General features: G+C 44.7%; 2 protein-coding genes across 8 annotated transcripts in view; both read right to left on the bottom strand.

Moving 5' to 3' along the window:
• Positions 1-22,930, bottom strand: part of LOC136621575 (coagulation factor XIII B chain-like) — a 612,738-nt gene that overhangs the window by 120,318 nt on the left and 469,490 nt on the right. The window lies entirely within an intron of this gene.
• LOC136619677 (complement factor H-related protein 1-like) overlaps positions 1-22,930 on the bottom strand; it is a 111,515-nt gene that overhangs the window by 37,072 nt on the left and 51,513 nt on the right. The window contains exon 4 of the mRNA XM_066594440.1: positions 21,355-21,534. Within this exon, the coding sequence (XP_066450537.1) occupies positions 21,355-21,534 (180 nt within the window). The remainder of the gene's footprint in view (positions 1-21,354; positions 21,535-22,930) is intronic.

Here is a 22,930-nt window from a genome sequence, read left to right as displayed (position 1 = left end):
ACCCCCCCACTCTCAGCATAAAGATCGTTCTCCTCTGCCACAGCTGTAACAGCTGTGGCAGAGAAGAACGATGTTAGCCCATTGAATTCAATGGAGCCGGCAATACAGCCGGCTCCATTGAAAGCAATGGGCTACCAGCGATTGTGGGATGAATTGTCGGGAAGGGCTTAAATATATAAGCCCTTCCCTGCAATTCATCCAAAAATGTGTAAAAAAAAAAATATATATATATATACTCACCTTGTCCCGGCAGAACGATGTTAGCCCATTGAATTCAATGGAGCCAGCAATACAGCCGGCTCCATTGAAAGCAATGGGCTGCCGGCGATCGCGGGATGAATTGTCGGGAAGGGCTTAAATATATAAGTCCTTCCCTGCAATTCATCCAGAAATGTGTAAAAATAAAAAATATATATATACTCACCTGGTCCCGGCAGACGGAGTTCAGCGCGGCAGGCTGCAGTTTCCCTGAACTGCTCTGAACAGCTGTGAGTAGTATTCAGCTGCCGGGGATTTAAAATCCCCGCCTGCTGAATGAGCTGCCTCTGATTGGTCACAGCCTGACCAATCAGAGGCAGCCCTCACTCACACCCATTCATGAATTCATGAATGGGTGAGTGAGGGCTGCCTCTGATTGGTCAGGCTGTGACCAATCAGAGGCAGCTCATTCAGCAGGCGGGGATTTTAAATCCCGAGCAGCTGAATACTACTCACAGCTGTTCAGAGCAGTTCAGGAAGACTGCAGCCAGCCGCGCTGAACTCCGTCTGCCGGTACCAGGTGAGTATATATATTTTTTTTATTTTTACACATTTCTGGATGAATTGCAGGGAAGGGCTTATATATTTAAGCCCTTCCCGACAATTCATCCCGCAATCGCCGGCAGCTCATTGCTTTCAATGAGCCAGCTGTATTGCCGACTCCATTGAATTCAATGGTCAGTGCTCGTTTAATCGAGACGAGTACCGCGTGGTGCTCGTCTCGAGTAACGAACATCTCGAGCACCCTAATACTCGAACGAGCATCAAGCTCGGACGAGTATGCTCGCTCATCTCTAGTCCCAACTCAATTATTCAATTCTAGCGCAAAAGAATTAGCGTCAAAATGTTACATGCATAATATAATTCTCTCACTTCCCGATGTCGTAGAAACATGAAATTTGGCAGAGCATTGATTATGTCATAAATAGGAAAAGTTAATGGGTCCCAACTCGATTATTCAATTCTAGCGTAAAAGAACTGGCGTCCAAATTTTACATTCGTGATCTAATTTTCTCACTTGAAATCTGGCGCAAACATTGATTAGGTCATAAATAGGAAAAGTTAATGGGTCCCAACTCGATTATTCAGTTCTAAGCGCAGAAGAATTAGCATCCAAATTTTACGTACGTAATCTAATTCTCTCACTTTCCGATGCCATAGAACTTGAAATTTGGCATGAGCATTGATTATGTCATGAATAGGAAAATCAAAGGGGTCCCAACTCGATTATTCAATTATAGCGCAAAAGAATTAGCGTCCAAATTTTACGTACGTAATCTAATTCTCTCACTTGAAATTTGGCACGAGCATTGATTATCTATATATATAAAGCTGAAAGCCCTCACTGACTGACTGACTGACTGACTGACTGACTGACTGACTGACTGACTGACTGACTGACTGACTGACTGACTGACTGACTGACTCACTGACTGACTCACTGACTGACTCACTGACTGACTCACTGACTGACTCACTGACTGACTGACTCACTGACTGACTCACTGACTCGCCAAAAGTTCTCCAACTTCCCAATGTCGTAGAAACATGAAATTTGCCGCAAGCATAGATTATCTCCAAAATAGGAAAAGAAATTGGGTCCCAACTCGAGTATTCAATTCTAGCGCAAAAGAATTGGCATCGAAATTTAAAGTACATAATCTAAATCACTCACTTCCCAGTGTCATAGAAACGGGAAATTTGGCACGAGCATTGAATATGTCATAAATAGGAAAAGCTAATGGGTCTCAACTCGATTATTCAATTCTATGCGCAAAAGAATTGGCGTCACAATTTTACGTACGTAATCTAAATCTCTCACTTCCCAATGTCATAGAAACGTGAAATTTGGCAGGAGCATTGATTATGTCATAAAAAGGAAACGCTAATGGGTCCCAACTCGATTATTCAATTCTATGCGCAAAAGAATTAGCGTCCAAATTTTACGTGCGGAATGTAATTTTCTCACTTTCCGGTGTCATAAAAACGTGAAATTTGGCACGAGCATTGATTATGTCATAAATAGGAAAAGCGAATGGGTCCCAACTCGATTATTCAATTCTAGCGCAAAAGAATTGGCGTTGAAATTTTACGTGCAGAATGTAATTTTCTCACTTACCGGTGTCATAGAAACGGGAAATTTGGCACGAGCATTGATTATGTCATAAATAGGAAACGCTAATGGGTCCCAACTCCATTATTCAATTCTATGCGCAAAAGAATTTGCGTTCAAATTTTACGTACGGAATCTAATTTTCTCACTTTCTGGTGTCATAGAAACATGAAATTTGGCACGAGCATTGATTATGTCATAAATAGGAAAAGTTAATAGGTCCCAACTTGATTATTCAATTTTAGCGCAAAAGAATTGGCGTCGAAATTTTACATGCGGAATGTAATTTCTTCACTTTCCAGTGTCATAGAAACAGGAAATTTGGCACAAGCATTGATTATGTCATAAATAGTGAAAGCTAATGGGTCCCAACTCCATTATTCAATTCTATGCGCAAAAGAATTAGCGTCCAAATTTTACGTACGGAATCTAATTTTCTCACATTCCGGTGTCATAGAAAGGGAAAATTTGGCACGAGCATTGATTATGTCATAAATAGGAAAAGCTAATGGGTCCCAACTCGATTATTCAATTCTATGCGCAAAAGATTTAGCGTCCAAATTTTACGTGCGGAATGTAATTTTCCCACTTTCCGGTGTCATAGAAACGCAAAATTTGGCAGGAGCATTGATTATTTCATAAATAGGAAAAGCTTATGGGTCCCAACTCCATTATTCAATTCTATGCGCAAAAGAATTAGCGTCCAAATTTTACGTGCGGAATGTAATTTTCTCACTTTCCGGTGTCATAGAAACGGGAAATTTGGCACGAGCATTGATTATGTCATAAATAGGGAAAGCTAATGGGTCCCAACTCCATTATTCAATTCTATGCACAAAAGAATTAGTGTCCAAATTTTACGTACATAATCTAAATCTCTCACTTCCTGATGTCATAGAAACATGAAATTTGGCACAAGCATTGATTGTGTCATAAATATGAAAAGTTAATGGGTCCCAACTCGATTATTCAATTCTAAGCGCAAAAGAATTAGTGTCCAAATTTTATGTACGTAATCTAATTCTCTCACTTCCTGATGTCATTTTATATGAAGGAAACGTTGCATGGTTACCTCCACGTGGTGTTTCCTGGGTAACGCAGCGAACTATGCAAAATGGTGAACATATGTTTTTCCTCAGTATCTCTAAAGTAACCACGACTTCATAAGATTTTCCGTGTGAACACCAGATAAACACCAGTACCAAATTAACTTGGGCGAAGCCGGGTATATCAGCTTGTTATTTCATAAATAGGAAAAGTTAATGGGTGCCAACTCGATTATGCAATTCTAAGCGCAAAAGAATTAGCGTCCAAATGTTACGTACGTAATCTATTTTTCTCACTTTCTGATGTCATAGAAATTTAAAATTTGGCACGGGCATTGATTATGTCAAAAATAGGAAAAGTTAATGGGTCCCAACTCGATTATTCAGTTTTAAGTGCGAAAGAATTATCGTCCAAGTTTTACGTACGGAATCTAATACTCTCACTTCGCGGTTGCATAGAAACTTGAAATTTCGCACGGGCATTGATTATGTCATAAGTAAGAAAAGCTAATGGGTCCCAACTCGATCATTCAATTCTAAGCGCAAAAAATTTAGCGTCCAAATTTTACGTACGTAATCTAATTCTCTAACTTTCCGATGTCATAGAAACTTGAAATTTGACATGAGCATTGATTATGTCATAAATAGGAAAAGTTAATGAGTCCCAACTCGATTATTTAATTCTAATCGCAAAAGAATTAGCATCCAAATTTTATATACGGAATCTAATTTTCTCACCTCCCGGTGTCACAGAAGCTGGAAATTTGGCACGAGCATTAATTTTGTCATAAATAGGAAAAGTTAATGGGTCCCAACTTGATTATTCAATTCTAAGTGCAAAATAATTAGTGTCCAAATTTTACGTACGGAATGTAATTCTCTCACTTCCCGATGTCTTTTATATAAAGGAGACATCACATGGTTAACTCCACGTGGTGTTTCCTGGGTAATGCAAAGACCCATGCGTTACTCAGGTATCTCTAAAGTAACGGCGACTTCATAAGATTTTCCATGTGAACACCAGATAAACACCAGTACCAAATTAACTCGGGCGAAGTCTGGTGTATCAGCTAGTTTTTCATACGAGTAAAAAAAAACCCATGTAAACACAACCATTCAAATGAACGGGTGCTATTTCTGTCTGATTTTCCGATCGATTTTCACTTTGAAAATCAGATGGAAAAACTGCCTGTGTGCATGTACCGTTATATATGTATATTTTTAAAATTTATTTTTCTGTCTAAATCACAGAGACAGGAATGTCTATATATAATAGTAACTGAAGTGCTTCACAGATATAGACTTAAAAACTAATAAACTTTAATGGGTATACATTAAAACAACATCTATGGGTCGACTGACAGACTCAACACATACAATTGGGGTACAGAGACACCTATTGGAAAGCCCGGAAGGATAACTGGATTATATATATTATCCCAGTAGGTGTAATAAATCAGTTTGTGTTGTTATACAATTCTGAGAGAATGTGTAAAGATGGAAACACAAAAAATGGTCATAGGCTCAACCAAAAGGAGCTCATCATAAGCTCAGCTGAATAGTGCTCACCGCGTTTCCCCCTCAATAAATAGTGGTTCAACAGGAGCTAGAACATACTGGCTTAGTTAAAGGAACTCAGATGTGTAATGTTGTTTTTTCTAAATTTCAAAAAGTCTGTCTGTCGGCCCATAGATGTTGTTTTAAAGTATACCCATTATTTTTCTGTCTATGAAGAAGTGTGAGAGCTCTTTTTTGCAAGACTTGTTTACGGTTTCATTGGTACTATTTTGGGGCACAAATGACTTTTTGATCACTTTTTATTGTGTAATTTGGGAGCTAAGTTGTACAAAAACCAGCAACTATGACTTTTTTTTGTAATTGCTTGTCAATGTCATACACCACGTTGAATATTTGACATATTAAGCTCACTCTGTGGGTCAGTTTTTTTCTTATATTCTGCTGCATTTGAACAGTAAAAGCATTTTTTCATAGAAAAAAACATTATTTTGCCTCACTATTATAGTTGAGCGAGTATACTCGGTAAAGGCAATTGCTCGAGCGAGCATTGCCTTTAGCGAGTATCTCCCCCGCTCGAGACTGAAGGTTCGGGTGCCGGCAGCAGCCACGGAGCTGCGGGGGAGAGCGGGGTGGAACGGAGGGGAGATCTCTCTTTCCCTCTCTCCCCCCTGCTCCCTCCTGCTGACAGCCGCTACTCACCGCTCCCCCGCGTCGGCACCCGAACCTGCAGTCTCGAGCGGGGAGATACTCGCTAAAGGCAATGCTCGCTCGGGCAATTGCCTTTAGCGAGTATACTCGCTCATCTCTAATCACTATATTTAGAGAGATGTAACTTTCTTATTTTTACATATAAGGAGCTGTATGAAGTTTTGTTTTTTGCAGGATGATTTGACATTTTTTTTTTATACCATTCTGAGGTCCATGTAACTATTTGATCTCTTTACTTATGTAGTGCAGTGTATTACCTTTGTAATTTGCTTTACTTGACAGTAAGACCAAGTAGACCACCTTAGATAGCAGACCTGGAGGCCATTACTTGGTCCTTTGAAAAGATGTGGAAAAATACTGGTGTGAAGGTGCAACACTCTAAGCTACTCGAAGATTAAGGTCCAATATGTGATAGCGAAAGCACTTATTTTTTTATATATCTGTGCTCAGACCAGCGACAGAGGAAGAAGTCTCCAAATTGCTCTTCTCTGCTCGCCCCACCACCTGCGCTAACGACCCCCTCCCCTCACACCTCCTCCGATCCCTCTCCCCAGTGGTCATCTCCCATCTCACCACTATATTCAACCTCTCTCTGACCTCTGGCATCTTTTCCTCTTCTCTCAAACACGCCATCATATCCCCACTGCTAAAGAAGCCGACTCTGGACGCGACTGATGCTGCCAACTACCGACCCATCTCAAACCTCCCCTTCATCTCCAAACTACTAGAATACCTGGTTTACTCCTGCCTTGTAAGCTACCTATGAGAGCACTCTCTCCTAGACCCCCTACAGTCTGGCTTTCGACCGCAACACTCGACAGAAACAGCCCTTACAAGGGTATCCAATGACTTACTGACAGCCAAATCGAGGGGCGATTACTCCCTACTGATCCTCCTTGACCTTTCCGCAGCATTTGACACTGTTGACCACAAACTCCTCCTCAGTATGCTTCGCTCCATCGGCCTAAAGGACACTGCCCTCTCCTGGTTCTCCTCCTACCTATCTGACCGCTCTTTCACTGTCTCCTTTGCTGGCTCTACCTCCCCTTCTCTTCCCCTTGCTGTTGGGGTCCCCCAGGGCTCGGTCCTTGGCCCCCTTCTCTTCTCTATCTATACAGCCCCTGTTGGACAAACCATCAGGAGATTTGGCCTCCAATACCTGATAACATGCTCCCTGACCTACTGACTGCAATCCCTGCTAGCCATCATAAACTGCTCCTGCAGTCATACTGTTTCAGCCGTCACACGGCTAAATGTCTGACCATTGTCTGTGTATAGCATCCCTCACTCTCTACTTAGCAAAACTGTGCACATCTCCAGCCCCTTTACCTTCCGTATCACCCCCCTATTCATAGTATGTAAGCTCGTAGGAGCAGGACCCTCACCCCTATTGTTTCCATCAATTGATTACTATGTAACCGTGGTTCTGTAATTTTTGTACTTTTGTCTTTCTGTATCCCCCTGTCTACGTAAGCGCTGCAGAATATGTTGGCGCTATACAAATAAAGTTTATTATTATTTATTATTATTATATCACAAAATAAAAACCAGCAATTGAAAACGCGTTTTGGGGACAAGCTCCTTCGTCGGTTCGCCTGGATTGAACACAACAGGATGCCTGGGGGTGACACAATTCCAAAGGTTCTTTGGATGTGCCAGAGGTCCTGTATGTGGCAGGGAGACAGGGAAGAAAGAAATGCTTATTTGTTCCTTGGCAGCCATGACAATCATTAGCTCCCCATCGTTACATTTCTGGAACCCAAGGGGGTCACTAAGGGGGATCAAGACTATTTAAATGCTGCATTCACCATGGACCATGGCAATTAAAGGGTTAAGTGGCTGGGATTGCAGTTAGCACTGATGCTAACGACTGAAGCGGAATAAGAGCTATTAATTACAGCCGAGATCCCATTCTGATTATGAAGTTTCAGCTTTTGAGCCCCCTCATAACAGTACCATATATGTATGGCACGATAAAAGAATTACTGCCCCGATGTACCTGTTTGGCGCTTGTCAAGAAAGAGTTTAAAAAGTTCTGTTGTGTTACTCTCGACTATCTTATGATATCAACAACAGAATCATTAGCTCTGGATAGATATTTGAATAGTATTACATTTTTGATATTATCAGACACTCAGATACAATCTGATTAGATGCGCCCATATTATTGGATGATATTAAAGCAGCACTTAAGTGTTGTCCTGGAAGTTCCTGTTTTGGGTCGGATGGCCTCTCATTTGAAATTTATAGACAGTGTAAAGAGAAAATGTTTCCTTTCCTTTTAAATGAGTCATTTGCTATATAATTAAGACTCTGTTCAGATTTCTGTTATTTGTCTTCTGTCATGGGTTTCGTCAGAAACACTGCGCCATTTTGTCCAGACATGATGGAAAAGATTACAGAAACCATCATGATTAATGTGTTCTGTCAGGTACCACCAGTTGCCATTAGAGATGATTCTAATCCTTCTAGAGGAGAACTAATTTAAAAATATTGATCAAAATAAACAAGTGTGAAAATGACCTTCAGAGAAAGGCTACTTTCACAGCAAGACACTGGTTCACAGTACTATAGCCAGTCATTAGAAGTGGTATTCTGATAACTTCTTTTTCAAAAGGGGGAGAACCCATTCACAAGAGCCAGATGTTACCTGTAGATGTAGACAATATATGAAACCATCTAAACTTACAAGAACATTTTGCTGGAGTAAATTTTCCATTAGGAAGGCATAACATCTCTCCAGAACTTTTTCCATCTGGTGTTTTGTAATTTCCGTAACACTGAAACGTCGCCTTTTCTCCTTCCAAATATTTGTATTGTTGATTAATAAGCATTGCATTTTCCAAAACATCCATAGAGGGCACACATACTCCTAGAACACAGAAGAGCATTTTATATTAATTCAGAATTGTATGTTAGTGATTTTATTTTCCAGTATTTAATGTATATTTGCATTGCAGTATTTGTTCCCCATGTTTCATCTAACCTTACTGTTTGCCACTTTTGGACTAGGTTTCAGTCAAATTCAGCTGAATGTAATTATATTCAAATTGAATGTTACCAAAATAAATCTGCTAAAAGAAAACAAACTAAAGGGAAATTAAGTAAAGTGTGATATACCTCATATGGTTAAAACAGACCTTCCGGGTCCCAAACCATGCAAAAAATGTGCAGAGTTAGAAAGACAGACAAGTAATGTGTGTCCTATCAGATATTCTTCATTACAGCGCCCAACTTTCTCCATGGACTCCACAACCCCTGAATTTCTCTCTGTGCTCTACGGCTCACACATCGAGAACTCTGGCCAACACTGCTTCAGTGAAACTTCAGAGGCTGCAGCTCATTACAGGTTCAGTGTGGTGTGCACAGCCTGCTCCAGACTCCCCCTAGGGTATTAGTGTATCTTAACGCCACCAGAAATTCCTGGTGGCGTCAAGATTGACAAAGGGGTGACGCCCCCTGTACCTGATTGGCTGCAGAGAGTCTTCGGCTTCAGGTCCTGCAAGCTCACTAAAGTTCCTTAGAAATAAAATGCAGCAGCCGTGGCCGTTGACCAGCATCTTCAGCAAGTAACCCCCCATCCGGTGGCAGCGGCGGGCGGCTTCGGTCCAGCAACGGCAGAAAAGAATGCTACAAAAGGCATGCATTGGCGCCGCTGGTGCTCAGGGCCGGGAGCAAGTGGCTTTCTGGCCGGCAGTGGCCAGGAAGCCTAAAGTAGAGCAGGATCAGTCAGCATTGGCAAAAGATAGGAAAGCCATATTTGAAATGAGCAGGATGTCCTGAATCCCAAAAGGTTCACCACACTGGCAGTGCCAACCTGGGCTTCCCCAACAATTAATAGGTTTGACACTCTTTTTTGTACAGGAATTAACACTGTGGCCTCGTTCACACGAGCGTTGTTTTGCATGCTCGGATGCGCAAAAAAACGTGTGAACAAAGCTCCGTGCCCATTGAAAACAATGTGCTGTAGGCACCAACTGCAGAGATTTTCGGGGAAGGGTTTGAAATATAAGATGCTTGGCGCATCAAGCCGCTTGTCTGCACGGCACTGTACTGAAGGTCTTTCAGCAGGTGGGGGTTTAAAATCCCCAACCTTCTGAAGTGACTGTGTCTGAGTGAATTCAATAAATGGTTAAGGGCTGCCTGTGATTGGCTGAGTGCTGTTACCAATCAAAGGCAGCACTCAGCTGTCATTCAATGAATGGCTTAGCGCTGCCTGTGATTGGCTGAGCGCTCAGCCATTCAGACGCAGCGCTTTCAGGAGGTGGAGATTTTAAATCCCCGTCTGCTGAAAGAGCTTCAGTAAAGTTCCTGGCAGACAAATGGCTAGACGCGCCGAGCCCCGACAGTGGCAGATAGGTGAGTATATATATATGTTTTTGTTTTTTTTTACACAAGCTAAGGATGATTTTCAGGGAAGGGCTTATATTTAGAGCCCTTCCCCGATAATTATTGCAGTGGTTGCCGGCATCCCATTACTTTCGATGGGGCTGCCAGCAGCAGCAGCGGCTCCATTGAAAGCAATGGTACAACATCGTAATCCTCTGCCACAGCTGTGACAGCTATGGCAGGGGATTCTTTACTACTTACGGGGAGTCCCATCATCATTGAACACTGTGACAGTGCTGTCACAGTGTTCAGTGATGAGGGGACTCCCCCAGGGAATATTTACATGCAGCACAGATCTTCCCGGCCCACGGATGTCCTGTCTTTTGCAGTTGCGTGAATTTGCATACCCGTAAAAGACAGACATGTGAACAAGCCATTGGGAACCAATGCTTCTAATAGACACGTAGTTGTGTGCACACATACGCATGCACAAATACACGCTCGTGTGAACGAGGCCTGATTAACCATCGCGGAAAGCTTGTCTCAAGCAACGAGCACCCGAGCATTTTCGTGCTCGCTCATCTCTAGTTATAAGTTAATAATAAATGACACTGTTTAAAGTTTTAAAAGAAAACTATAACTTTTTTTGTTGATTGTGTTGCTTTATTAACCCTAGACCTGTGTTACTTTTATACAGCATTTAAAAAAGTCGATATATCGAAATATCGATAGTTTTCCATTGATATTTTACACTAATCGATAGTTTGTTCAGTGATAGTCGATACTATCGACTATCAATATTTTTGTGTTGATGTCCCAACCTTACCAGTAAGCAGTTACTCGAGATGAGCGATGCTTGCTCGAGAAACTGCTGTATCCGAGCATGCTCGCTCATTTCTAGTCTCTACGTATCTTATTGAAATATGATTTATAATCCCATGCAACTTAAGGGGAGGTAATATGACACAGATGCTGCTGGCCAGATGTGAACATCTGTTTGAGCAAGAAAGTTCCATTGCTGTTACCATCTGGCTCACAAAAACACCCAGAGCAGGGAAAGAGGTGAAGTAAACGGAAGTTTAGTGGGAAAGCTCTTGGCCAAGCTGGGGGCAAAAGGGTAGTTTAGTGCTAATGGTTAAAATGTCCACACCCTATACATTTCACCATTACATAATAAATGGGAAACGGCTGGGCAAAACTGACATGGAAAAGGACTTGGGGATTTTATTTAACTGTAAACTTAACTGGAGTACCCAGGGTCAGGAAGCTGCTGCCATGGCAAATGAGATCATGGGGGTGCATCAAAAGAGGTATAGGGGCACATGAAAAGGGCATTGTATTTCCTCTTCACAAATCATTGGTCAAAGCACACATGGGATTTTGTTTACTGATTTGGGCACCAGTATTCGAAAAGGACATATCAGAGCTTTAGCGGGTTCCAAAATGGGCAACTAAATTAATAAATAGAATGAGTGGACTACAATACTCGGAGAGGTTATCAAAATTGGGGTATTTAGTTTAGTAAAAAAGACAGCTGAGGGGTGACCTAATAACTATGTATAAATATATCAGGGGTCAATACAGAGATGTCTCCCATCATCTATTTATATCAAGAACTGTGACTGCAACAAATAGGCATTCTTTACATCTAGTGGAAAGAACGTTTCTACACTAATGTAGAAGGGGGTTCTTTATGGTAAGAGTAGTGTGACTACGGAGCACTAAAAGTGTTCAAGAGGTAGCTGGGTTGCCTTTCTTGAGTGTAACAATATTGCATGGTATAGTCACTAGGTTCCTACAGGCAGGTTGTTGATCCAGGGATTTATTCTGATTTCCAGATCTGGAGTCGGGAGGGATTCTTCCCTAAAATGAGAAAGATTGGTTCCTATCTCATGGGGTCTTTGCCGTCCTCTGGGTAAACATTGTAGGATAATAAGGATGAACTAGATGGACATATGTCTTTTTTCAGCCTTGCACACTGCAGTGTTGATCAAATATATTTTCACAACATGTATTTTAACTAGTAATATTACACCTCTGCGCAACTCAACTTTCAATCCCACAATAAGAATCCATTTTGAATCAACGTAACCAGTCTCTGTGTTAGGCCTCGTGCATATGGCCTTTGAAGTGTAAGATCCACATCAGATATTTCTGACATGAATCTGACACTTTAATCCACAACAGAGCTCTGAAGCGGCAGATCTATAAACACATATTTAGCCCCAGTCATTTGTGGCTGCCCAATGCGGTTTCCATGTCAAGAATTGATAGGTCAATACATTTTTTCCTTGATGCAGATTTCAAAATTAATGCACGGTAAAATCCATGATGTATGCACTATGGTGCATATTTACATACTATTCAACACAATGCTTAAAACTAGAGATGAGCGAACGTACTCGTCTGAGCTTGATACTCGTTCGAGTATTAGCGTGTTCGAGATGCTCGTTACTCGTAACGAGTACCACGCGATGTTCGAGTTACTTTCACTTTCATCTCTGAGACGTTAGCGCGCTTTTCTGGCCAATTGAAAGACAGGGAAGGCATTACAACTTCCCCCTGCGACGTTCAAGCCCTATACCACCCTCCTGCAGTGAGTGGCTGGCGAGATCAGGTGTCACCCGAGTATAAAAATCGCCCCCTCCCGCGGCTCGCCTCAGATGCGTTGTGACATAGCTGAGGGACAGTGCTATCGTGTTGGAGCTCCTGTAGGGAGAGTGTTAGGAGTGATTGTAGGCTTCAAGAACCCCAACGGTCCTTCTTCGGGCCACATCTAACCGTGTGCAGTATTGTGGAGGCTGCTTTTTTGCAGTGTTGCACTTTTTTTTTTTTTTGCTATATCGGCCGTGCAGAGCATTGCGCCCTGCAGTAATACTACAGGGACAGAAGTGGTGGTTAGGCAGGGAGAGTGTTAGGAGTGATTGTAGGCTTCAAGAACCCCAACGGTCCTTCTTAGGGCCACATCTAACCATGTGCAGTACTGTGGAGGCTGCTTTTTGCAGTGTTGCACATTTTTTTTTTTCCAAATCGGCCGTGCAGAGCATTGCGCCCTGCAGTAATACTCCAGGGACAGAAATGGTGGTTAGGCAGGGACAGAAGACATATAAATATTATTGATTGAATATAGGCAGTGGGTCTTTTCCAAAAAATATTGGGCAAAAAATCTATTTGGCCTGCCTGTCACTGTGCTCAGTGTTCTGGGTCTGTGTGTGCTTGGTGTAGTAGTTCTACAACAAAATCATACGCAGCCAGCTAAGTGTTACAGCAGGCTTGCGCCAAATTATTTCCTGGCTCTGTCTGGGCTCTGAAATTACTGCAGTATTGCAGTCCACAGTGCAACACTCTGCAGTTCAGTGACATACTCCAGGGACAGAAGACAAATATTCCTTGAATATAGGCAGTAGGGCTTTTCCAAAAAATATTGGGCAAAAAATCTATTTGGCCTGCCTGTCACTGTGCTCAGTCTTCTGGGTCTGTGTGTGCTGGGTGTAGTAGTTCTACAACAAAATCATACGCAGCCAGCTAAGTGTTACAGCAGGCTTGCGCCAAATTATTTCCTGGCGTTCCGTAAACAAAGTCAGCCTCCAACCACAGGCCAATAAGCGGCACATTAAATTACAGCGTTCTGTTTCTGCACTACTGGTAATACAGCATGCTGAGGGGTAGGGGTAGGCCTAGAGGACGTGGACGCGGGCGAGGACACCGAGGCCCAAGTCAGGGTGTGGGCACAGGCCGAGCCAGTGCATTGGCCAGGGGTAGAGGCAGGGCCAGACCGAATAATCCACCAACTGTTTCCCAAAGCGCCCCCTCGCGCCATGCCACCCTGCAGAGGTCAAGGTGCTCTACGGTGTGGCAGTTTTTCACAGAGACGCCTGACGACCGACGAACAGTGGTGTGCAACCTTTGTCGCGCCAAGATCAGCTGCGGAGGCACCACCACCAGCATGCGCAGGCATATGATGGCCAAGCACCCCACAAGGTGGGACGATGCCCGTTCACTGCCTCCGGTTTGCACCACTGCCTCTCCCCCTGTGCCCCAACCTGCCACTGAGATCCAACCCCCCTCTGAGGACACAGGCACTACCGTCTCCTGGCCTGCACCCACACCCTCACCTCCGCTGTCCTCGGCCCCATCCAGCAATGTCTCTCAGTGCAGCGTCCAGACGTCGCTAGCGCCACTGTTTGAGCGCGAGCGCAAGTACGCCGCCACGCACCCGCACGCTCAAGCGTTAAACGTGCACATTGCCAAATTCATCAGCCTGGAGATGCTGCCTTATAGGCTTGTGGAAACGGAGGCTTTCAAAAGCATGATGGCGGCGGCGGCACCGCGCTACTCGGTTCCCAGTCGCCACTACTTTTCCCGATGTGCCGTCCCAGGCCTGCACGACCACGTCTCCCGAAACATTGTACGCGCCCTCAGCAACGCGCTTACTGCCAAGGTCCACTTAACAACGGACACGTAGATAAGCACAGGCGGGCAGGGCTGCTATATCTCCCTGACTGCACATTGGGTGAATTTAGTAGAGGCTGGGACAGAGTCAGAGCCTGGGACCACTCACGTCCTACCCACCCCCCGAATTGCGTGCCCCAGCTCGGTGGTGGTATCTGCTGCGGTGTATGCTTCCTCCACTAAACCACCCTCCTCCTCCTCCTCCTATGCAACCGCTGTCTCGCAATCAAGATGTGTCAGCAGCACGTCGCCAGCAGTCGGTGTCATGCGGCGTTGCAGCACAGCGGTGGGCAAGCGTCAGCAGGCCGTGCTGAAACTACTCAGCTTAGGAGATAAGAGGCACACGGCCCACGAACTGCTGCAGGGTCTGACAGAGCAGACCGACCTCTGGCTTGCGCCGCTGAGCCTCCAACCGGGCATGGTCGTGTGTGACAACGGCCGTAACCTGGTGGCGGCTCTGCAGCTCGGCAGCCTCATGCACGTGCCATGCCTGGCCCATGTCTTTAATTTGGTGGTTCAGCGCTTTCTGAAAAGCTACCCACACTTGTCATACCTGCTCGGAAAGGTGCGCCGGGTCAGCGCACATTTCCGCAATTCCAAGACGGACGCTGCCACCCTGCGGACCCAGCAGCATCGGTTTAATCTGCCAGTGCACCGACTGCTGTGCGACGTGCCCACACGGTGGAACTCTACGCTCCACATGTTGGCCAGGCTCTATGAGCAGCGTAGAGCTATTGTGGAATACCAACTCCAACATGGGCGGCGTAGTGGGAGTCAGACTCCTCAATTCTTTACAGAAGAGTGGGCCTGGTTGGCAGCCATCTGCCAGGTCCTTGGAAACTTTGAGGAGTCTACCCAGATGCTGAGCGGGGATGCTGCAATCATTAGCGTCACCATTCCTCTGCTATGCCTCTTGAGAAGTTCCCTGCAAAGCATAAAGGCAGACGCTTTGCACTCGGAAATGGGGGCGGGGGAAGACAGTATGTCGCTGGATAGTCAGAGCAACCTCATGTCTATATCTCAGCGCGTTGAGGAGGAGGAGGAGGGGGAGGAGCATGAGGAGGAGGGGGAAGAGACAGCTTGGCCCACTGCTGAGGGGACAGATGCTGCTTGCCTGTCATCCTTTTTAGCGTGTATGGCCAGAGGAGGAGGAGGAGGAGGAGGAGGATCCTGAAAGTGATCTTCCTAGTGACGACAGCCATGTGTTGCGTACAGGTACCCTGGCACACAAGGCTGACTTCATGTTAGGATGCCTTTCTCGTGACCCTCGTGTTACACGCATTCTGGCCACTACGGATTACTGGGTGTACACACTGCTCGACCCACGGTATAAGGAGAACCTTTCCACTCTCATTCCCGAAGAGGAAAGGGGTTCCAAAATGATGCTATACCACAGGGCGCTGGTGGACAAACTGTTGGTAAACTTCCCATCCGACAGCGCTAGTGGCCGAAGGCGCAGTTCCGAGGGCCAGGTAGCAGGGGAGGCGCAGAGATCAGGCAGCATGTACAGCGCAGGCAGGGGAACATTATCCAAGGCCTTTGCCCGCTTTATGGCTCCCCAGCAAGACTGTGTCACCGGTCCCCAGTCAAGGCTGAGTTGGCGGGAGCACTGTGAAAGGATGGTGAGGGAGTACGTAGCCGATCGCACGTTCGTCCTCCGTGACGCCTCTGCCCCCTACAACTACTGGGTGTCGAAGCTGGACATGTGGCCTGAACTCGCGCTGTATGCCCTGGAGGTGCTTGCTTGTCCTGCGGCTAGCGTCTTGTCAGAGACTGTGTTTAGTGTGGCTGGGGGAATCATCACGGATAAGCGTACCCACCTGTCAACCGACAGTGCCGACAGGCTTACACTCATCAAGATGAAGAAAGCCTGGATTTCCCCAGACTTCTCTTCTCCACCAGCGGACAGCAGCGATACCTAAACAATACGTAGGCTGCACCAGCGGATGGAAGCATCGTTCTCTATCACCATCCAAAACGGTGACCTTTTTGGTTCATCAATCTGTGTACAATATTCCTCCTCCTCCTCCTGCTCCTCCTCCTGAAACCTCACATAATCACGCCGAACGGGCAATTTTTCTCAGGCCCACAAGGCTCAGTCATATAATTTTTCTAAACAATTTTTATACGTTTCAATGCTCATTAAAGCGTTGAAACTTGCACCTGAACCAATTTTTATTTTAACTGGGCTGCCTCCGGGCTTAGTTAGTTACCAATTAAGCCACATTAACCAAAGCGATTAATGGGTTTCACCTGCCCTCTTGGTTGGGAATGGACAATTTTTCTGAGGTACAATAGTACTGTTGGTACACCAATTTTTGGGGGCCCTCGCCTACAGTGTAATCAAATCAATTTTTAGCCCATGCTGTGGGTCCACAGGGAGTTGTAACTGCATGTGTCCACTTCTAAAGAAGCCCAGTCTGACTGGGGCATGCAGTGTGGGCCGAAGGCCACCTGCATTAAGCACGACATTACCTCAGCTGTGATGGGCACTGCAATGGGATATATTTATGTACCGCCAGTGGGTTCCAGGGAGTCACCCATGCTGTGGGTGCACACGAAATTCCCATTGCGGAGTTGTACCTGGCTGTGACTATTTATAAAAAACCGCGGTCTGACTGGGGCATGCAGACACCTTGACAGAATGAATAGTGTGTGGCACATAGGTTCCCCATTGCTATGCCCACGTGTGCAGCTCCAGATGGAGGTGGCACAGGATTGGATTTCACATTGCTTCTGTACAGCATTGTGGGCTATCGCCCCGCCCCTTTTAAAGAGGGTCGCTGCCTAGCCGTGCCAACCCTCTGCAGTGTGTGCCTGCGGTTCCTGCTCATGGCAGATGCACTTATAAATAGACATGAGGGTGGTGTGGCATGAGGGCAGCTAAAGGCTGCGCAGGGACACTTTGGTGTGTGCTGTGGACACTGGGTCGTGCGGGGGGGGGGGGGGGGGGTTGGTCAGCATGTAACCCAGGAGAAGTGGCAGCAGAGTGTCATGCAGGCAGTGATTGTGCTTTGTTGGAGGTAGTGTGGTGCTTAGCTAAGGTATGCATTGCTAATAAGGGCTTTTCAGATGTAAAAGTTGTTGGGGGGGGGGCCCACTCTTGCTGCTATTGTGGCTTAATAGTGGGACCTGTGAACTTGAGATGCAGCCCAACATGTAGCCCCTCGCCTGCCCTATCCGTTTCTGTGTCGTTCCCATCACTTTGTTGAATTGCCCCGATTTTCACAAATGAAAACCTTAGCTAACATCGGCGATATACAAAAATGCTTGAGTCGCCCATTGACTTCAATGGGGTTTGTTACTCGAAATGAACCCTCGAGCATCGCGAAAATTTCGTCTCGTGTAACGAGCACCCGAGCATTTTGGTGCTTGCTCATCTCTACTTAAAACTTTTCATGTTTCACTGTGTTTACTTATTTATATTTTTTAAATGCCACATTTTTAGTGGCGTTTTTCAAAAAAAATTTTCCCAATGTAAATTGCCACTACCAGATGTTAGCTACAAGTTATGAAAGCCCTTTAACACGCAATGAGTGTCACTCAAAATTCACTCAAAAGCCATATTTTGAGCAATAATCGTGTGTAACTGTATGTAACTTACCGTGCACTTTTCGCCCATCACTGAGTACAGCTTAGCTTAAAGGGGTTGTCCCGCGCCGAAACGGGTTTTTTTTTTTTCAATAGCCCCCCCGTTCGGCGCGAGACAAACCCGATGCAGGGGTTAAACAAGAAAACCGCACAGTGCTTACCTGAATCCCCGCGCTCCGGTGACTTCTTACTTACCGGTTGAAGATGGCCGCCGGGATCTTCTCACTCGGTGGACCGCAGCTCTTCTGTGCGGTCCATTGCCGATTCCAGCCTCCTGATTGGCTGGAATCGGCACGTGACGGGGCGGAGCTACAAGGAGCCGCTCTCCGGCACGAGCGGCCCCATTCAGAAAAGAAGAAGACCGGACTGCGCAAGCGCGTCTAATCTGGCGATTAGACGCTGAAAATTAGACGGTACCATGGAGACGAGGACGCTAGCAACGGAACAGGTAAGTGAATAACTTCTGATAACTTCTGTATGGCTCATAATTAATGCACAATGTACATTACAAAGTGCATTAATATGGCCATACAGAAGTGTATAGACCCACTTGCTTTCGCGGGACAACCCCTTTAAACTCCTTCGTCCCTGATAAGAGGGACACTGAGTTTTCCACAGGCAGAGCTGATAACATTCTTTAACAGCTGTTAACAGCTGCTGTCCCCCTGGAGAACAATAGTAATGTATTTAGAGAACAGACCACTTGCTGTTCTCTAAATACATGCAAATAAAGCTACTTAGCTACTAAAGGGCTGATTAGCCTATTAGTACATAATGCAAAATGATTGCTCAAAACTGTCAGTTTCTGACGAATTTTAAGCGATCATCTGTGTGTGTAAATGCATCTTTAGAGAAATATCAAAAGTGCCACAAACAGATGTATCATTTCTTTCTCACTTAGCTTTATTATTTCTTTTTTTTTCTTTTTTTCCCAAAGGCTTTTCTATAGAACATGAAACACACCAAAAAAAAAACACATTACTAAAATTTGTCAAAAGAATGTAACAAAAAAAGATTGTAAAAAATGCATGCACCATCTTTGAGTGAAAAAATGGAACCAAAAATGTGTGATCAAAGCCAATGAGCAGTTGTCTAAAGTTAGAAGAACTTGCTTGCTCATTTCCAAAAACCAGCAGCACACCTGTCCATGGGTTATATCTGGTATTCAAAATACTTACCTCTCCGCCACTGCCGTGACCCCCGCAGGGGGGGAAGAACACATCTGCCGCATGCAGCAGATGTTTCCTTCATCCCCGCTATTAAAAAGAATTCCCTGCTGCTACATTTGTGGCAGATGCAGCAGAGGAATTCTTCAATTCTCTACCGCAGCTGTCACACATATCAGCTGCGGTAGAGGATTCTGCTGCCAATTGATTTCAGGGAAGGGCTTTGAATATAAGCCCTTCCGTGAAAATCATGGAAAAGTGCTGTAAAAACGCACGAAAAAACCATACTTACCTCCCTTTGGCTGTCAGGCTTAGCCGCGTCTTCTCCTGGCTGTCCCCGTCTCTCTAGTGCTGATCTTTCAGCAGGCAGGGATTTAAAATCTGCTGCTGAAAGAGCTGTTTGTGATTGGCTGATGTGCTCAGGCAATCACAGGCAGCTCGTGACGAATGAATGAGGCATTCATTCGTCCCCGCGGGGGTCACGGCAGCGGCGAAGATGTAAGTGTGTATATATATATATATATATATAATTTTTTTTTTACAATAAAATTGTTCTTTTTCAGGGAAGAGCTTAAATGTAAAGCTCTTCCCTGAAAAAGAATGCAGGGAGCCGGCAGACCATTGTTTTCAATGGAGCCACTGGTAGCAGCCGCCGCTCCATTGAAAGCACTGCACGGACCTGCATTCACACATATTTTTGCACGTACATGGGTGCGCAAAAACGCAAAAACATGTGAAGCCACCCTAAGGCCTTAGTCAGACGGGCGTTTTTTCGCGCGATTTGCGGATCGCGTGACCGGTGCGCGCAAGTCGCCCGCAAATCGCCCGAAAATCTGCTCCTAGCCGCGTTTCATTAGAAACGGGCCGGAGCTGTCCAGCGCATTGCATTCAATGGAGACGGCAATACAGCCGTCTCCATTGAAAGCAATGCGCTGCGGGCTTACCTGCAATTCATCCTAAAATGTGTTAAAATAAAAAAAAATTGTATACTCACCTTCTGCCGGCAGCCGGAGCTCCGCGCGGCCGTCCTGCAGTGGGTGTGAAGGGGGTGTGAGTCAGACCTGCCCCCTGATTGGCTCAGCGCTGAGCCAATCAGAGGCATGCCTCACTCACACCCATTCATGAATTCATGAATGGATGTGAGTCAGACCTGCCCCTGATTGGCTCAGCGCTGAGAGGCAGCAGTCACTCACCCATTCATGAATTCATGAATGGGTGTGTGAGTGTTTTCAGCCTCTGATTGGTCAGGGCTGTGACCAATCAGAGGCAGATCATTCAGCAGGCGGGGATTTTAAAGCCCCGCCGGCTGAATAGTGCCAAGAAGCAGTTCAGGAGAACTGACAGCGGCCGCGGCTGGACTCCGGCTGCAGCGGAAAGGTGAGTATACAATTTTTTTTTATTTTAACACATTTTAGGATGAATTGCAGGGAAGGGCTTATATATTTAACCCCTTCCCGACAATTCACTCCGCGCACGCCGGCAGCCCATTGCTTTCAATGGAGCGGCTGTATTGCCGCTCCATTGAATTCAATGGGCAAACATCGCTCTTCTCTGCCACAGCTTGTACAGCTGTGGCAGAGAAGAATGATTTGTCTTCTATATGTTCTCAATGGGGTCGGCGCTGCTGCCGCCGGCCCCATTGAGCGCATATACAGAAGAGAACAGGAATCGCAGATCACAGATAGGTGCGATTTGCGATTTTTTATTCTATAATTTATCGGACGAGCGCATAAAAAGCGCTCATGTGTCCGATACCATTGCAAAGCAATGGTTTTAAAAAATCGCCGGACGCATGCGCATTCGCAAATCGCGGGTAAAAACGCCCGTCTGACTAAGGCCTTAGAGAGTAAATACATTTTATGTCATATGTATTCCACTCTTTGATATTATAAACTGTATAGACAGTATCAAGAGGAGGCATATTTTCCAATTCAAGAAATACGCAGTTAATGGGAATCTTGGCCCCTAGAAGGATTTGACTTTGAACCTTGTATTATTTTGCTTTCTGTTGACTTGAGGTTTTTTATTTTCGCCAAGCACAATTTATTTATTTATGTATTTTTTTTAATTTATTGTCACTATATTAATATAAAGTAAAATTAGCTCAATTTTGTCCTATGTAATGAATCATAGAAGACAAAAATATTTACAGTTAAAGGGCAACTGTACTTACCAACACAGCGAATTGGAGGACTCCAGCCATTTGATGTGCATGTACGACGTTTATTTGGCTCTGTCTGAAGAATATATCCACTATCACATTCCACGTCAATTTCCTCTCCATATTTGTATGCAGCTTGCACTGAAATTAGTCTGCCTTTTTCCACATGTTGATAAGAATTGCAGACAATTTCTACATTTTAGATAAAAAAATAAAACCTTTAATTTTATAAAAAATATATCTATACTATAAACATAAGATTCTACCTTAAAGTAGTTAGCAGATCGATTGCTTACAAATACTAGCAAGTATAATAGTAATAAAGAGCTAAGGACTGTAGGAGAGGCTTCGCTGGGTTAAGGATTTTTGAAATACCAAATATCCATTCACTTATTTAGGCTACTTTCACACAGCAGTATTTTAGTCAGTATTTTGTCCCAGTTTTCGTACACTAAAACCCGGAATGAAATAAACACAGAGAAAAGCTTTAATGGGAAGTTTTGCATATCTTCCATATTTTGGATCTACTTCTTATTCTGGCTTACAAAAACTGATGCAGAATACTGACTGAAATACTGCCGTGTGAAAGTGGCGGAAATGTGAATTCAACTTTGTGACACGCTATTTCAATTGGACTTAAAGGAAATGTTTCACATTGAACATAGTGTCCGATTTGCAGATAGCATGTTATAGAGCAGAAGAGGCTGAGCAGATTTATATACATGGCTGTTCAATAGCCAGAGGCACTCAAAATATCTTTTGCAGAAAACTTAGAGGGGTGATGAAAGCTATTTGGCACTATGGTGGTACTTGTTGGCCATCTTGGTGGCAGCCATCTTGTATTCAGCCAAAGAAACCTCAATGGAAAGGGAATCATAGGATACATCATTTAAGGGTAGAATTTCATCAGAAATTGATAGTCACAGTCAGGGGCATAGTTAAAGACTCATGAGCCCAAGTGCAAAACTTCAGCTTAACCACCACCAAACTACTCTTCATGGCTATCATCCATGTGCTATGTAGAACTTTATGCTGCATGGCAAGGTCTCTTAAGTGGCCCATAGATGCAGCACCAGCAGTCAGGGATGCTGCTAGGGTCTTAATTGATTGGAGGTACAAGCCTCAAGACATATGTCCTGATGTCCCTCCCCTCCCAAAAAATATATATATAAAATATAAAGATTTAAAATATAGATACACTGTCTTCATATATATGTTATGTGTGCTGCTGAGACATGTTGTACTACTGTGCTGCCAGCAGCATAGCACTCTCAGGGTTAATGATTGCGCTGGCTCGGTGTGGTTCTTGCTGCTAGCCAATCTCCTGGGTCTGTGCTCACATATAAACCCAGCTCCTGGTCAGTCTCTGTCTGGTGTTAAGGGTAAGCAATCATGAATCCTTGTCTGGTGCAAGCTTGCTGTGTGATCTGTGTCTTGCTGGTTCATGTCCGTTTGTTTGCTTATGTTCTGTCAGCTTTGTGTCAGCTTGCTATGTGACCTGCTATCTGTGCCCTGTCCTGTTGCAGCTTGCTGTCTGAACTGTGTCTGGTGCTGCTGGACTCCTGGTTAGTGTAGGGACTAGCAGTAT

The sequence above is a fragment of the Eleutherodactylus coqui genome, chromosome 3 (assembly GCF_035609145.1).
Source record: "Eleutherodactylus coqui strain aEleCoq1 chromosome 3, aEleCoq1.hap1, whole genome shotgun sequence".
NCBI classification, from domain to species: domain Eukaryota; kingdom Metazoa; phylum Chordata; class Amphibia; order Anura; family Eleutherodactylidae; genus Eleutherodactylus; species Eleutherodactylus coqui.
This window is presented reverse-complemented; position numbering and strand designations above follow the sequence as displayed.